The following is a 16,518-nucleotide window of genomic DNA, read 5'->3' on the forward strand; positions in this document are numbered from 1 at the left end:
GCAGATGGTGTCCTATTGATCTGCAGTATGTCCTCTTCAGTGACTTAATGGAAACATCGCAGAAAATAGATATAACCAATCTCCCACTATTGCAGGATGTAATGTTGTGGTTCACAAGCTTTAACTAAGTGTCTGGTTGTTTGCTCGATGTACTGTGAGTTTGGAGGCAAGTACTGTAGGCTCTCCAAGAACTAGACTGTACAGACTCTATTTTTCTGTGGATTTTCATTAACGCTCAGATTTTAAGTAGTTAATGCAGGATTATTTTGCTACAACTGCCAGAAATAAACAGTGAAACTATCATAGGCCCATCTCCTATTGACAGTTCCAATAAAGAAAACAGTCCCTTAACCCTGTCTCCTGGGCTGCCTGGCCGCCTTTCCACAGCCATTTCCCAGGCTGCTGCCTCCTGTCTGCTGCACCTCTGTTCATAGGCAGCCAGCCTAGTCTCCCTGACCTTAGTTTGTACTTTTTCAGTTTGTTTGGCATTATGGAGCTTTCTAGTGGCTGAATGCTGGACTGGATAATGTTGCCCTCCGTTGGTTAGCTCCTTTCCCCACAGTTCAGTCAAGGTGTGAGGAAACATATTTAATAATGAGCCAGCAGGTTCTCTAAGGCTTAAACCTATAGAGTGGAAAGTAAATTTGGAACAAGGTATTGACCAAGAAAGTGTGTTAAGTTTTTATAAACGCAGATTTTATTAGACGTGTTTATTAGATATTCCTGTGTAAATGCCTGACTTTTTTTAAAGCCATAATGTCCCTCTGCACTGTTTGTTGTTCTCACTCATTGTGTCTTGTCTCAAATTTAGATTTAGCTGCTTGAGGCAGGGGCCTTATTTTTGTGTTTTTACTGTCACGCACCTAGTGCGTTCTTGGGGTGCTATTAAAAAAAATAATAATAATAGGCTTGAATATAAATCTGAAGTGGTGTTTTTCTGCCTTTGTTCTTGGAATTCTCTGCTTAGCTAGAGCATATAGCATTTAACTGAAGAAGCAGACAGGGTCATTCAGGAGAGAAATTATTGTCTCTTATAAGCTGTCCTATAAGGTTTCAACAAGAGCAATCCTAAGAAATACCAAATAGACTTCTGTGGTGGCGTCCTTCTCTTATGGTGACAGTAAAATGTAGTCAGACTGTCCAGCTCTGAAAGCATGGGGATTTCTTCCACAGCTTAGAGACGCTGCAGTACAATAGTAATATTCTGTCCATTGCTTCTAATTGAATAAAACTGAAGCTAATTATTAAATATTTCTATCATAACATTGCCTAAATCAGGATTGGGCCCCAATGTTTTAGCTGCTGTATAAATACAAAGGAAGTTGTCCCTGCTCCAAAATGCTTAGTCTAAAAGCGTCTTAAATCCACTAAAGGGAGCTGCCATTTTAATATGATTATAATAATTATAAATAATATAATTATCAATAATTGTAATCAAGCCATGGGAAATGCATCTTGCCATTGGAATGAATGAGAAAATCTGAGCTTTTTTAGAGTTGTGTATAGGAAGCTAATTCTTTTAGATTGGCTAATATAGTATTTAATACTACTTTAAAGCTAACATCTGGGTCAAACTGTAATTCTTTTTTTAATGAGTAAGTAAAATATTGGGGTTCCACTTCCCTACCTCCCATTATCATGATGATGATAAAGGGCAGGTGAGTAGATTTGTTCCTGGGCTGGTAACATTTCATGACCATCTTGTAGGAATGCCATTGTTAAACTCATATATTTAAAAAAAAAAAAAGAATATTAGTTACCTTTATAATAATTATGATAAGCTCTGTTGTCTCTTAATTCCGATGGTGACCTGTATTCTCTGTCTGCTTCCTACCAAGAAGACCAATCAAATATCAATAAAATAATTCCCTCTGAGAGAGACCATTGTATAGTGATAATGAAATGTGCCAGACACTTTTAAAAACTGGTATTAAAAATACTTTAACCATTCTTCCTATTGTCCTGTAAATATTGTGGTTAGCTATGCCTAAATGGGTTTTGTAGTTGGACATTGTCTTCTGGAGGAAGTAAAGCACTATATATAAGAATCTGTTTGCTTCACCTGCCTGGGAATGCCTCTAGATGCTGCTGCTGTGAGTGGTGTTAATGAATGGGACACTCCACAAAAAGGCTTTGAGTTGCACACATTTCTACCTTTAAAACTAGACAGATTATGACCTGTCTTTGCGAATGAATGGTTCCAAGGAAGTGCTGGGATTATATCAGTGTTTCACATTGCTGCTTAGAATGTATTTCCCTGTTTGACTGCAGACTTACCGGGAGCACTTGGAAGGACAAAAGCACAAAAAGAAGGAGGCAGCTCAGAAGACGGGTAACCTGGCAAACTGTGGCCCTCGTGGGGTGCAGACTCAGCTTCGATGCGAGCTCTGTGATGTCTCCTGTACAGGAGCAGATGCATATGCAGCACATATCCGGGGAGCGAAGCATCAGAAGGTATGAGAGCTCAACAGGACCATGGACATTTCATGCAGACATATAGAGTGGAATGTCTGATAACAGAGGATGCTGGTTTTCTAAAAATGTTCACAGTAGCTCACTGATATCCAGGGAACATTTCTGATTAAAAAAAGTTGAAGTAGAAATATATCCAACACGTCAAGATTTGATTGCAGTAGATGACCACAAAAGACTACAGATCCACGTTGCTTCAACACTAAGCATTGTACTTGGTACAGTAATACCAAAAATTCAGCTATCATAGAACCATGGGACTGGAAGGGACCTTGCAAAGTCATCTAGTCCAGTCCCCTGCACTCATGGCAGGACTAAGTATTATCGACCATCCCTGACAGGTGTTTGTCTAACCTGCTCTTAAAAATCTCCAATTATAGAGATTTCACAACCTTCCTTGGCAATTTTTTCCAATACTTAACCGCCTTAACAGGAAGTTGTTCCTAATGTCCAATCTAAACAGGGGGTTGGACTAGATAACCTCCTGAGGTCTCTTCCAACCCTAACCTTCTATGAGTCTAAACCACCCTTGCTGCATGCAGTTTAAGCTGATTGCTTCTTGTCCTATCCTGCAAGGTTAAGGGGAATAATTTTTCGCCCTCCTCCTTTTAACAGCCTTTTCTATACTTGAAAACTGTTATCATGTCCCCTCTGTCTTCTCTTCCATAGACTAAAGAAACCCAATTTTTTCAATCTTCCCTCATAGGTCATGTTTTCTAGACCTTTTATCATTTTAGTTGCTCTTCTCTGAACTTTCTCCAGTTTGTCCACATCTTTCCTGAAATGTGGTGCCCAGAACTGGACACACTACTCCAGTTGAGGCCTAATCAGCGCGGAGTAGAGCGGAAGAATTACTTCTCGTGTCTTGCTTACAACGTTCCTGCTAATACATCTCAGAATGATGTTTGCTTTTTTGCAACAGTGTTGCACTGTTGACTCCTAGTTAGCTTGTGGTCCACTATGACAACCAAATCTGTTTCTGCAGTACTCCTTCCTAGACAGTCTTTTCCCATCTTGTATGTGTGCAACTAATAGTTCTTTCCTAAGTAGAGTACTTTGCATTTGTCCTTATTGAATTTCATCTTCTTTTCTTCAGACCATTTCTCCAGTTTGTCCAGATCATTTTGAATTCTGATCCTATTCTAAAAAGCACTTGCAACCCCTTCCAGATTTGTATTGTCCACAGACTTTATAAGTGTACTCTCTATGCCATTATCTAAATCATTGATGAAGATATTGAACAGAACCAGACCCAGAACTGATCCCTGCAGGATCCCACTCGATATGTCCTTCCAGCTTGCCTGCGAACCACTGATAACTACTCTTCGGGAACGGTTATCCAACCAGTTATGCACCCACCTTATTGTAGCTCTACATAGGTCGTATTTCCCTAGTTTGTTTGAGAGAAGCTCGTGCAAGACCGTATCAAAAGCCTTACTAAAATCAAGATATTACCACATCTGCTCCTTCCCCCCTATCCACAAGGCTTGTTACCTAGTCAAAGAAAGCTATTAGGTTGGTTTGGCACGATTTGTTCTTGACAAATCCATGTTGACTGTTATTTATAACCTTATTTTCTAGGTGTTTGCAAATTGATTGCTTAATTATTTGCTCCATTATCTTTCCTGGGTATTGAAGCTAAACTGACTGGTCTATAATTCCCTGTGCTGTCTTAAGAACATAAAAACGGCCATACTGGGTCAGACCAAAAGTCCATCTAGCCCAGTATCCTAGCATTGGCCACTGTCGGAAGACAGTTGCCCCAGAGGGAATGAACAGAAAAAATGATGAAGTGATCCATTCTCTGTCGTTCATTCCCAGCTTCTGGCAAACAGAGGCTAGAGACACCATCCCTACTCATCCTGGCTAATAGCCATTGATGGATCTATCCTCCATTAATTTATCTAGTTCTTTTTTGAACCCTGTTATAGTCTTGGCCTTCACAACATCCTCTGGCAAAGAGTTCCACGGGTTGACTATGTGTTATGTGAAAAAATACTTCCTTGTATTTGTTTTAAACCTGCTGCCTATTAATTTCATTTGGTGACCCCCCTAGTTCTTGTGTTAGGAGGAGTAAATACACTTCCTTATTTACTTTCTCCACACCAGTCATGATTTTATAGACCTCAATCATATCCCCCCTTATTCATCTCTTTTCCAAGCTGAAAAGTCCCAGTCTTATTAATCTCTCCTCATATGGCAGCAGTTCCATACCCCCAATCATTTTTGTAGCCCTTTTCTGAACCTTTTCCAATTCCAATATATATATATTTTGAGATGGGACGACCACATCTGCACACAGTATTCAAGATATGGCCGTACCATGGATTTATATAGAGGCAATATAATATTTTCTGTCTTATTATCTATCCCTTTCTTAATGATTCCCAACATTCTGTTTGCTTTTTTGACTGCTGCTGCACATTGAGTGGATGTTTTCAGAGAACTATCCACAATGACTCCAAGATCTTTCTTGAGTGGTAACAGCTAATTTAGACCCCATCATTTTGTGTGTATAGTTGAGATTGTTTTCCAATGTGCATTACTTTGCATTTATCAACACTGAATTTCATCTGCCACTTTGTTGCCCAGTCACCCAGTTTTGAGAGATCCTTTTGTAGCTCTTCACAGTCTACCTGGGACTTAACTATATTTAGTAGTTTTGTATCTTTTGCAAATTTTGCCACTTCACTGTTTACTCCTTTTTCCAGATCATTTACTAATACGTTGAATAGGACTGGTCCCAGTACAGACCCCTGGGGGACACCACTATTTACCTCTCTCCATTCTGAAAACTGACCATTTATTCCTACCCTTTGTTTCCTACCTTTTAACCAGTCACCAATCCATGAGAGGACCTTCCCTCTTATCCCATGATAGTGTTTGTAGCCCTTCGCAGTCTGCCTGGGACATAACTATCTTGAGTAGTTTTGTATCATCTGCAAATTTTGCCACCTCACTGTTTACCTTATTTCCCTTTTTATAGATTGGCACTGTATTTGCCCTTTTCCAGTCCTCTGGAATCTCCACAACCTCCTGGGCAGGGTTAGGGGGGCAAAGTAGCGCCCCCACGCTGTTGCTCCTGGGCACCCCACCTTGGTGTTAATTGTTGGGGCTGCCAGCAGGGGTTGGGCCCTGCCCACCTCTGGAGACACCTGGGCACAACACTGGAGGAGCAGACACCCAGTGAGTTCCCCACCTTCCCAGGGGTGGTGGGGCTCAGGCTTTGGGACTCCACCCTTGGGTGGCAGGCTCTGGCCTCGGGGCTTCGGGCTCTGGCTGCGTGGCAGCAGGCCCCAGGCTCCGGTGGCAGGGCTTCAGGCTCTAACCCCCCACTGCCACCCCTGACCCCCTATCCAGGGCTTAATTTGTCCCCGGGCTTGCCAGGGTTGAGTAAGTCTGCTGTGAAAAGTGATACTTGTATGTTTGTTAATATCACTTTTCACAATGGACTTACTAGCTAGCAATAAATAAATTTCAATGATTTGGACATGTCTATGTGCATATTTATTTGTTTTTCCTAAAGCTTAAGTAAGTATTTTAGGAAAAAGTGTGAGAGCGGCCACCAGCAAGAGTTGGTGGCCGCACTCTGAGGTTACCAAAAAAAATTTGAGAACCCGGATGTATTTCATCTTCTTTTTCTTCTTTCTCACCCTCCCTAGGAATGGTGACAGGCTTTTTGGGGCAACTCATGCTTAATGCAATTTGTTTTTTCTCTCAGTGAAATGATCTCTTTTGAAGATACCTTTTGAAGATACCTAGATACTGTTTTCTAGTTCTGATTCAGCTGGGAAGAGGAGGAGAGATTGTTTTTCATTCTTTGAAAGTTTCTCGCTAAAGTCTCTACACTGAGACATTTCCCAACAACAGTTCTCCCTGATTACTTGCAAGTTCTGTAATCTGTTCAGAGAAGACCTGGCAGTTGAGGCACTAATGTCTGGTATGCTCTGCCATTCTATAGGCGTGCATGCCACCTGGTGGGAAAATAGTTTAACACTTTTTAAATATTTTGCTACGGAGTACTGCTCTGTCTTTCAGGACCTCCTACAAAATTGTAGATCTGTTATAAATATAATATTACAATGGAGCAATTCATCTCATGTGTGTTTGTAGTATCACTTTGTTTTGTTATATATTTTTATTGGGCGTGGAGATTACCCAGGTCTTTCTGTAAATTTATACACTTTACAAGGAAAAGTTTTGTAGTATTGCTGTTAACTTCCATCCTTTTTTACTCCTGCTCTTTCATATGACCACTGCATGTATTTCAGGTTGTTAAATTGCATACTAAATTGGGGAAGCCCATCCCTTCAGTAGAGCCTGTAGTAGTGAACTCTGGTTCAGGTCCTACCATCGCTGCAGCAAGTAAGCCAGCTGCCCATGCCCCTACAGCTACATCTGTTACATCAACAAAACCAACAGCTGTAGCAACTAATAGTGCAAGCAACATAAGCAAGCCAGTGCCAGCGAAGAAACCTGTTGCATCCAAGATAACATTTTCAGGTATGTCTCCTTAAAATCCATTTTTAACTGTCTTGTTTTTGATGTATTGTCTAAAATCCGTCACCTCCTATAGGAATGACAATTTGTTTAAAATGTATGATTCTTCCAAATGCTTGCAGGTGGGGCCTTTTCATGTTCCCATCATTATCCAGGAAAACCGACCAAAGGAAAAGTAATTGTACATCAAGCTCCTTAAATGACTCGAAAAAGGTTTTTTATTTTTTAACCCCTTGGCTTCTAAAATCTAAAACTGCTTTCATCTTCTTCCTCTGCCTCCAAAAGTGTTCCAGAAACAGAACAGGGATTTTTGTATGTTTCTGTACAAATCTGATGGCTTCCATATTTGCTTATTTTTTTTCTTTTGAATCCTGCTATGAGGAAATAGAGGGAGGGCTTCTGTCTGAAAGTTGCATTGCCTGGCTGTAGTATTTTAGCAGAATATCAAACACTGGCAATTATATGTTGTTGAAATCTGTAGAAATACTTTTTAATCTTGACATTAAACTGATTTTTTTTTATATCTCACCATTGAGCCTTTGCCTCTTAAAGGTTACGTTAAATATATAAAAATGTAAAGAACTGTAGTTATTGAAGTTCAGGTGTGTCACTTGTTGTCTTTCAAAACAATTGCTACTATTACAAGAACTTCCTTATCTTTATAGTAGTCTAGTCTGCTCATTCATAGTAGATGATGTTTGTTTTAAACTTAACTATTGGTCATAAGAGACGTATAGTGAAGACGTATAGTCTGAATGGAAGGCTGATAAGAAAAACTTCCACTTGACTATCCATGTCTAACTTTTAATTATTACTATAGATATGTGGTTTTTTTGGTGTCATAGAAATTGTATAGTGGAACCATAAATCTTATCCAGCTATATTTTTGGCAGTTGCCATAATGACTACAGGACTAGCCAAGGGATATGTCATTTGGCATTATAAAGAGAAATTAACAATGACATGATGGATTTGTAATACAGGTGCTGATAATGAGGATAAAGGATACTTTCACAGATTGTAAGAAATCAGGTTGGTTATTAATCCAGCTCTCTCTATTCAGGGACTAATAAACTTCAGGCAACAAGCATCAAATTGGAGGAAGTGAAGGTGATGCAACCAAAATCAGAGCTACAAAATGATGGCTCTGGGGATGGCCCAGGGGGTTTATTTGACGTACAACCTGTGGGACATGACTATGTGGAAGAGGTAATGCTTGATCACTTTTTTTCACAAATCACTCACAAGTATAGCTGTATAATGTCAGGTTTTGAAGTTCAAATATACTTAAAGCATGTGCAAGGGCCCTACCAAATTCGTGGCCATAAAAAACGTGTCACGGACCACGATATCTGAAACCCTATGACTCTGAAATTGACCAAAATGGGTGGTGAATTTGGTAGGACCATATTTATGTATTTTCAACACTGAGCACCCTGAGAAAAATCATCTAGCTCAGTGGTCAGCAACCTTCAGCACGTGACCCATCAGGATAATCTGCTGGCGGGCTGCGAGACATTTTGTTTACATTGACCGTCCACAGGCACGGCCCCACGCAGCTCCCAGTGGCCACAGTTCGCTGTTCCCTGCAGCCACTGGGAGCTGCGAGGGGCCGTACCTGTGGATGGTCAACGTAAACAAAATGTCTCATGGCCCGCCAGTGGATTACCCTGATGGGGGCAGCATGCCGGAGGTTGCTGACCCCTGATCTAACTGCTGGCTTCATTCTGTGCCCTCCATTTCATCTGCTGTTGAATTACTGTGGCCCAATTTTCACATCTACATTTGAGCACCCAAATGCAGGATTTAGACAGCCTACTAAGGAGCCCTTGCTTGAGTACTGTCTCTGTCCTGCCTACATACAGTTCATGAGGCTGTGCCAAATATCAAAATTATTTGGTTATGTTAAACTATTAATGTTTTTAATTAGTCTTTAAAATGTTCCCTTGCTCTTGAATCCCCAGTTCTGTAGAATTGGATTGGAAATCAAGATTAAATTTCATCTGTATCACTTCCAGTGAAATTTTGTTTACTTCAGTGTTGTCCTGTTTCCCATCCTTGGTAAGATTATAAACAAATAGGAGATGAACAACAAACAGTTTTTAAAGTTTAAGAATCATTTATGCCTGGAGCCATGCCACCGTGAGCTGTTACATGGTTGAGAATCATGAGCTAACAAAGGTTGGGAACATCTTGGTGCTGCAAGAAGTGGTGGTGGTAGTTCTGATTCAGTAGATGATGCTCTTTACTTTGAGCCATTACTGCCCTAAAATCCTAACATGGTGCTAAGATGTGTTGTGTGGCTGGAGAGCCCACATTTCAGATGAGCCATAAAACAGATCCTGAACCATGTGTGTTCATGAAAGTTGTCATGGTGCTTTTCATAAGTGTTAATCCTAATGTTCAGGTTACATTTCTTTATACATGGGCTTATTCTGGGCCTCCCTAAATTTCTTCTACAGTTTAAATTGGATATTGTATCTTCTCTTCCGGTCCTAAACAGCTATGCAGTGTCACTGTGAGCTATTAAATAGATGCTGCGTCTTACCCAAGAGTTGACTGAATTTTAGTAATGGATAAATGCTATATACTTTTAAGTTTGTAAAGTGCCTTAGGCTCCACTGGGATGTAAGGGTCTTCTTAAATGCAAGATAATTTTGTTGCCACAAAAAGTGCCTATAAATATTAAATTACATATTTTATCTCAGGTACGCAATGATGAAGGAAAAATGATCCGGTTTCACTGTAAGCTCTGCGAGTGCAGTTTCAATGATCCTAATGCCAAGGATATGCACCTGAAGGGGCGTAGGCATCGGCTCCAGTACAAGGTGTGAATGGGGACATCCTGTCGTGGTGCTGTACAAAGGGACTTGGATGGTAGTGGCTTCACTCTCGACTCCTAAAATAGAAGAAGGGGGAGAAATCAGTAGCTTATTTTGTAAAAAGCTTTTTCTAAATAGAAGAAGAATTCTATCAGATGTAAAAGCAAATGGAATGAGTCCAGAAAAATTTCTTGCAAACATTTTTTCCACCAAGAATTGTCCACTTCCAGATTCTCAGCTCTTACTATATTTAGCATCTCTGACTGAAAACTTTAATCTTCTTTTCATAAAATTATAAAGGAAACTACCATAGATGGATGTTCAGTGCAGATAACTTAATGAAGGTGGTAACTGGTCTGAGTAGATTTTGTTGTAGGAAATAAATGTTTTCCAGCATCTTGTTAGCACTTAACAAATAGTAAGTTTAAGTTTCAAAATGAGTGTAAAATGAAACTAGATCTTGCATGTCTGAATGGAGATTTTCAAAACACCACTTTTACCATTTGTTTTGTATTTCATCTGGATGAAATTCTTGCTTTCTAAAGGAATAAAATAATATTGTATGAAGTCAAGTTAAATTACCAATTCAGCCTGTTCTTAGACATCCTGCTGGAATATGTTAACTCTAGAAAAGACGATTCCTAATGCTTTTTTTTTCCTAATTAATAAATAGTTATACAAAAATTTCGGAAAATTATCCAATAGAACTAATTCCTGATCCCTCTCCCTTCCCTGTTGCTAATAGTTTCTTGAAGAGAGTAGCCATACCATCTCTCTCCCTCAGAGCAATTGTCTGGAATGAGTGTCTCCTCTTTCTGCCTTTAAGTGGGGCAGTAAACCATTTAGACATCCTTTTACAAGGAATATTGCAGTTCAGGCACCTGAAGCAGCGGTGGCCAACAATTTGCAGCTTCCCAGCACTAATTCAAAATGGATTGGTCAGTAGCAAAATTAGTCTTGCATAGCTATTTGGACATATATGAAGGTGCTTAGTGATCCTCTCTTCCAGGGAGGAGAGGGAAAGATCTTGTGGTCACTGGAGGCAACTTTAAAATCAGTAGTTAAAGATACTTATTCAGAGACTAACTGCTGAATTTCCCTCTCAGCCATTTACTCCCATGATATTAAAGGACAAGGCTACTTATACTCTCCATGCTTGCTCATCCCAGCAGGAGGTATTGCAAATGGGCTGTTGCTCCCGACTGTTCCCTCCTCCTTTAGTGAATGGCAGTCATTTTGCAAGCTTCATGTTACTGCCAAGGCCACAGTCACCCATTATTCTTATTCGTTAAAACAAACCCAGCAGAATCTGGTTTCCATGGAAGGAGCAAATTTTATTCAGAAACAGCCATTTAATGTCAAAAGGAATGTATCAAAAGCAAATGTATATTGAGTGTGGTGGGGTTTTTTTGTCCCATTATTAATATTATGGCACTGAGTCAAGTTTCCGCATGCTCAGTCCATTGTTGGTAGCAGCTCTTCCCAAACTTGTTGTTACAAAAGAATTAGCTTTTGGTAAGGCTGACTTCCTAACAATCGGTGCCTTCTGTTCCAAAGGCGACAGTGGATTGCTATACTAAAGTTCTTGAAGTTGTAAGTAAGTGGCCAGTAGATGGTGACCTTGATTGGTGTTTCATGAAATGGAGTAATGATTTCATGAAATGGAGTAACTGTAGAAGATTGTCCCACCTCTACTTAACCATCCTGCACTGTAATCCAGGGAGTGATGTTATAGTACAAATTAACCATGAACCAGTGGACATGCCTGGGATTGATTTATTGTGTTTAATGATAAATCAGTTATTGGAATTATTAATGTGAAGCCAAAGTTGTTGCACAGACCACAAAGAATTGAATCCATCAAACTCAATTTGACTTTGGCAATTCAAGTGTCAGTGAATACAGTCACTGTTTATAGGCTTAAATCATTTGGTGGGTCTGAGTTCCTTATATCAGGATTCATCTTCACCATTTTAACTTCTTTCTTGCATTGGTTGACCTTAACATTGCATTTAAGCACTGATTGGCCCAGCTCTGTTTTAGGAGTATTTTTAGCGAACACACAGCATTTTACAAGCTTTGCAAGCGCTATATGTTACAATATGTTGGGGGTGTTAAACACCACTTAAATCCCGCACAGAGGGACCTAAAAAGCATATTTTAAAATTCTTAGGTTAAAACCGCCTTAGGCTATCTTCAGTTGGTCTCTTTCAATGGCAAAGCATATTTGGCTATTGACCAATCGGTACATGGAGTATATTTTGTCATCTGGGCCTGTTCCAACTCCTGTTGAAATAACATTTCTTGGAAGCAAGTTTTAGGCTCTTTAGATCATTACCACCCCAAATTGTCCATTCCAACAAACAGAAATTGTTTTGAAGTCGTGCCATTGGTTAAGTCCAGAACTGGCTAATTCTTCTCTTACCAACATTTTGAAGCCTACAGAGTAAAAATATTTTGCCTTTTCATCCAAAAGTAACGAGCAGATTGCTCATTTACATTGACTATTAGGAAGACTTTAAAAAGCTCTGAGATGAAAAAACGTTCTGGTTGCCTATCCACATTTTTTTTTTTTCTATTTTCAGTTACTCGTGCTTTAATCAATCAAGGCTCTTTAGATGAGAACATGAGTTCTGTTTGCTAAGTGTTCACCTGTTCCTGCTACTTGTTCTTCGACTGAAATGACCATTTTCGTTTGTGCATAAGTATGCATGCATCCGATGAAGTGGGTTTTAGCCTACGAAAGCTTATACTCAAATGAATTTGTTAGTCTGTAAGGTGCCACAAGTACTCCTGTTCTTTTTGCTGATACAGACTAACACAGCTACCACTCTGAAACCTGTTATTTTTGTTTGTAGCATCTCTTCCACTACCAGCAAATGCAACATCAACAAACATTTGGTTGCTGTGGAAATGTTGCAAACAGCATTGATTTAAGATGAGAAAGAAACAGCAGAAAATAAAGAACTCATGTCCCATATTCAAGCAGATACACCTCTACCCCTATATAACGCTGTCCTCGGGAGCCAAAAAATCTTACCACATTATAGGTGAAACCGCGTTATATCAAACTTCTTTGATCTGCCGGAGTGCACAGCCCTCCCCCCCCCCCCCCCCCCCCCCCGAGCACTGATTTACCGCATTATATCCGAATTTGTTATATCGGGTCGCATTATATCGGGGTAGAGGTGTATTTCTAATTTCAATGGGGCTGCATTAATATAAAGTCTGATTAGAAGAATTATTCTCAGAACATTGAAATGTACTTAATATTATCCCTGAGTTAGGCCTTTGAATATCGCTTTTGAAACATCTCAGGTTCAAAGCTTGAGTTTATGTGAAGCTGGAGACTTGGTCCCAGATTTTCAAACCTGGGTATTTCCATTTTGGGCTCCCTATTTAAGACACCTCGGACCTGATTTCAGAGGTGCTGAGTACCCATAAACTCCAGTTTACTTCATTGGGAGTTGCGGATGCTCATCTCTGAAAGTCAGGCCCCTTTTATTTAGGTGTTTAATTTTAGACATCAAAATTTTTAAAAGTTGCTCTTGGGTTTTACTCTCTGTCTTAAATCTGTTTTGGATAGGTCTTTTTAGCAATTGATGCTGGGAGCTGGAAGAGTTTACAAAGAGGCTTCCTGGTTCTGGCGGTAGGGGTTTAAGTGTGTGGTACACCTCCCCATGGCTAATTCTCTTAATTAAGAAATGGTACAAATTATCCTTATACAACATGCCATCAAACAGTATCTAAAAACCCAAGTGTAATGTCAGGTTTATTAGTAACACTTTAATTATGGGACTACAGTAGTAGACTTTTTAAAATATTGATACTCTACTAGCTTTGTGATAATGCTTTTAAGATTGTCTAAAATGTGTTGTAATTTCCTTGTAGAAGAAAGTAAACCCAGATCTACCAGTTGAGATCAAGCCCAGTAACCGAGCTCGGAAAATGCACGAGGAGAAGATGAAAAAGCAGAAACAGAAGGATATGATAAAGAGACGCAGAGAGGAAGAGCAGCGTTGGCACATGGAAATGAGGCAAGTCCTCCGTTGGAGATCACTTTCTCAGAAATGCGGATTTTATGGGATATTGCAGGATTCATACTTTCGTGTTAATTCACATATTCCATTGACTTTTGCTAGTGCAAGGGCTCTCAATCTGTGGGTCAGGATCTTGAAGGTGGTCACAGATCTCTTCTTCTTCCCTGTCTGTGCAACTGCTTTCTTGCTTAGCCACTTGCACGTTTTCTTCTTGAGATGCCAGAAAAACCCATGTGTTGACTTCTGTAGTGACAAAGGAACTGATGCAAAGGATTCTGGGCAGGTATTTGAGGAAAACTGGTTGTGAAAGCCTTAATGGATGGGAGATGGGCAAAGTAGTCAGATTGTTTATAGAGCTGTAGGAAGTAAAAGGTTGAAAAGCCCTGCCATAATAGAAAAGCTTATGATCTGACAGGAGTCTAAAGATGCTTTAGAGCTGTATCATCCAACACCATTGCCTCTACATAGGGAAAGTGAAGGCAGATGTGTTATCTTGTTCTCGCTGGCTGGTACTTTGCCCTTGCTCTAAGTGAACAGCATTTGAAGGGGAGGATGTAGGCCTGTTTTTACAATAAAGTGTTTGAAAGCAATGTAAGTTGAAGGAATTAGATGTTGGCTCATATTTTGCACTCCTCTAGAGCAGGGATTCCCAAACTTTTTCCCCTGAGGCTCACCTGTGCAGCTGAAATAGGCACTACAGCCCACTATTAACATGCATCTGTCAGGGAGAGAGGGGTCCTGCGAGGCGTGTGTGGGCCCCTCACCTCAGCAGGGACCAGGGCCAGCAAGAGGGCAGAGGGGCCAGGCAGGTGCTCCCACCTACACCCTCCACCTCACCAGCTTGCTGAGTGCCTTGAGCTCGTCACCTGGCAGCCCTGCCCTAGGCATCCACCCAGCACCCTAGCATGCCGCACAGGCACCCAGGGCTGAATTTAAGGAAAATGGTGTCCTGGGCGAACTTGTATTTTGGCACCTCTGGACCTCACTGCCTCCCTGGGCTTCCCTCCTTGTCCCCACTGTTCTGCTCCCCCTCCCCCATTTGCCCTGTACTCCCTTCCATGTCCTCTCATCCGAGATCTGCCTTGTTCCTTACCTCTTGACCACGGCCGCTGGAAAATGGCAGCTGCTGACTGGGCGGCCCCCAATTCCGCCCAGGGCGGACCACCTGGGACTGTGTCGCGGACCACATTTGGGCTGTGGCCCACAGTTTGAGAACCACTGCAGTAGAGCACTAAGTGGAGTGGGAAGATGGATAGCTTTTGTAATGCCTCAGAGTACATACTGTATGTGCTCCGTGCCCTCTTTTTCTCCCCACCGTACCCAAGCCCCATTAAGTATTAGCAGATAGTGGGCATATGGCACTGGCAGTGCCACACCCAGCTGGAGGATGCCTCTAGATATTCCTGTGTAATGCATTTTGCATAGAATGGGTAGAAAAGGCTTCTTAAACTTTTCTCTATCATCCATTCTTTGCAGAATCTTAACCTATTAATAATTCATTTAACTCACTGATATGCACTCATCTCTGGTGTGAAATACAGCAGCTGTTTAAACAATACACAGCAGAGCTAGGGCAGGAAATGAGAAGATCAGCAATCTCCAATTCTGCTTCTGGCTGCTTACACAGTTCAATCAAATGTGTTAATTTTCTTCATATTTTCCAGATGCACTCTTGCTAACCTGATCACAAATAACCATTAGAAGTTATTTGTTAACTTACATGTAGCATCATAGGCTTTTCCTGATCAGCTGGTCAGAGGACAGTGACTGTTTTGAGCCCAGAAGTACTTTAATACAGCAGTGCACAGACAATCCAGGAAGTTTTTGGAGAGTGTTGGGGACAGCTTCCTGGGGAAAGTGCTGGAGGAACCAACTAGGGGCCATGCTCCTCTTGACCTGTTGCTTACAAACAGGGAAGAATTGGTAGGGGAAGTAGAAGTGGGTGGCAACCTAGGCAGCAGAGACCATGAGATGGTTGAGTTCAGGATCCTGACAAAAGGAAGAAAGGAGAGCAGCAGAATACAGACCCTGGACTTCAGAAAAGCAGACTTCGACTCCCTCAGGGAACTGATGGGCAGGATCCCCTGGGAAGCTAATATGAGGGGGGAAGGAGTCCAGGAAAGCTGGCTGTATTTTAAAGAAGCCTTATTGAGGGCGCAGGAACAAACAATCCCGAAGAGTAGAAAGAATAGCAAATATGGCAGGCGACCAGCTTGGCTTAACACTGAAATCTTCGGTGAGCTCAAACTCAGAAAGGAAGTTTACAAGAAGTGGAAACTTGGACAGTTGACTAGGGAGGAGTATAAAAATATTGATAGAGCATGCAGGGGTGTAATCAAGAAGGCCAAGGCAGAACTGGAATTGCAGCTAGCAAGGAATGTGAAGGGTAATAAGGGTTTCTACAGGTATGTTAGCAACAAGAAGGCAGTCAGGGAAAGTGTGGGATCCTTATTGAATGAGGGAGACAACATAGTGACATGATGTGGAAACAGCTGAAGTACTCAACGCTGTTTTTGTCTCGGTCTTCACAGACAAGGTCAGCTCCCAGACTACTGCACTGGGCAACACAATATGGGAGGAGGTGAGCACCCCTCAGTAGTGAAAGAACTGGTTAAGGACTATTTAGAAAAGCTGGACGTGCACAAGTCCATGGGTCCACATCTAATGCAGCCAAGGGTGCTGAG

The 16,518-nt window shown here is 41.1% G+C and overlaps 1 protein-coding gene across 1 annotated transcript in view; it reads left to right on the forward strand.

Annotated features, from left to right (window-relative positions):
• ZFR2 (zinc finger RNA binding protein 2) overlaps nucleotides 1-16,518 on the forward strand; it is an 82,435-nt gene that overhangs the window by 43,398 nt on the left and 22,519 nt on the right. Inside the window, exons 6-10 of the mRNA XM_054013578.1 lie at nucleotides 2,272-2,454; nucleotides 6,744-6,975; nucleotides 8,036-8,181; nucleotides 9,681-9,800; nucleotides 13,686-13,831. Coding sequence (XP_053869553.1) covers nucleotides 2,272-2,454; nucleotides 6,744-6,975; nucleotides 8,036-8,181; nucleotides 9,681-9,800; nucleotides 13,686-13,831 — 827 coding nt within the window. The remainder of the gene's footprint in view (nucleotides 1-2,271; nucleotides 2,455-6,743; nucleotides 6,976-8,035; nucleotides 8,182-9,680; nucleotides 9,801-13,685; nucleotides 13,832-16,518) is intronic.

The sequence above is a fragment of the Malaclemys terrapin genome, chromosome 24 (assembly GCF_027887155.1).
Source record: "Malaclemys terrapin pileata isolate rMalTer1 chromosome 24, rMalTer1.hap1, whole genome shotgun sequence".
NCBI classification, from domain to species: domain Eukaryota; kingdom Metazoa; phylum Chordata; order Testudines; family Emydidae; genus Malaclemys; species Malaclemys terrapin.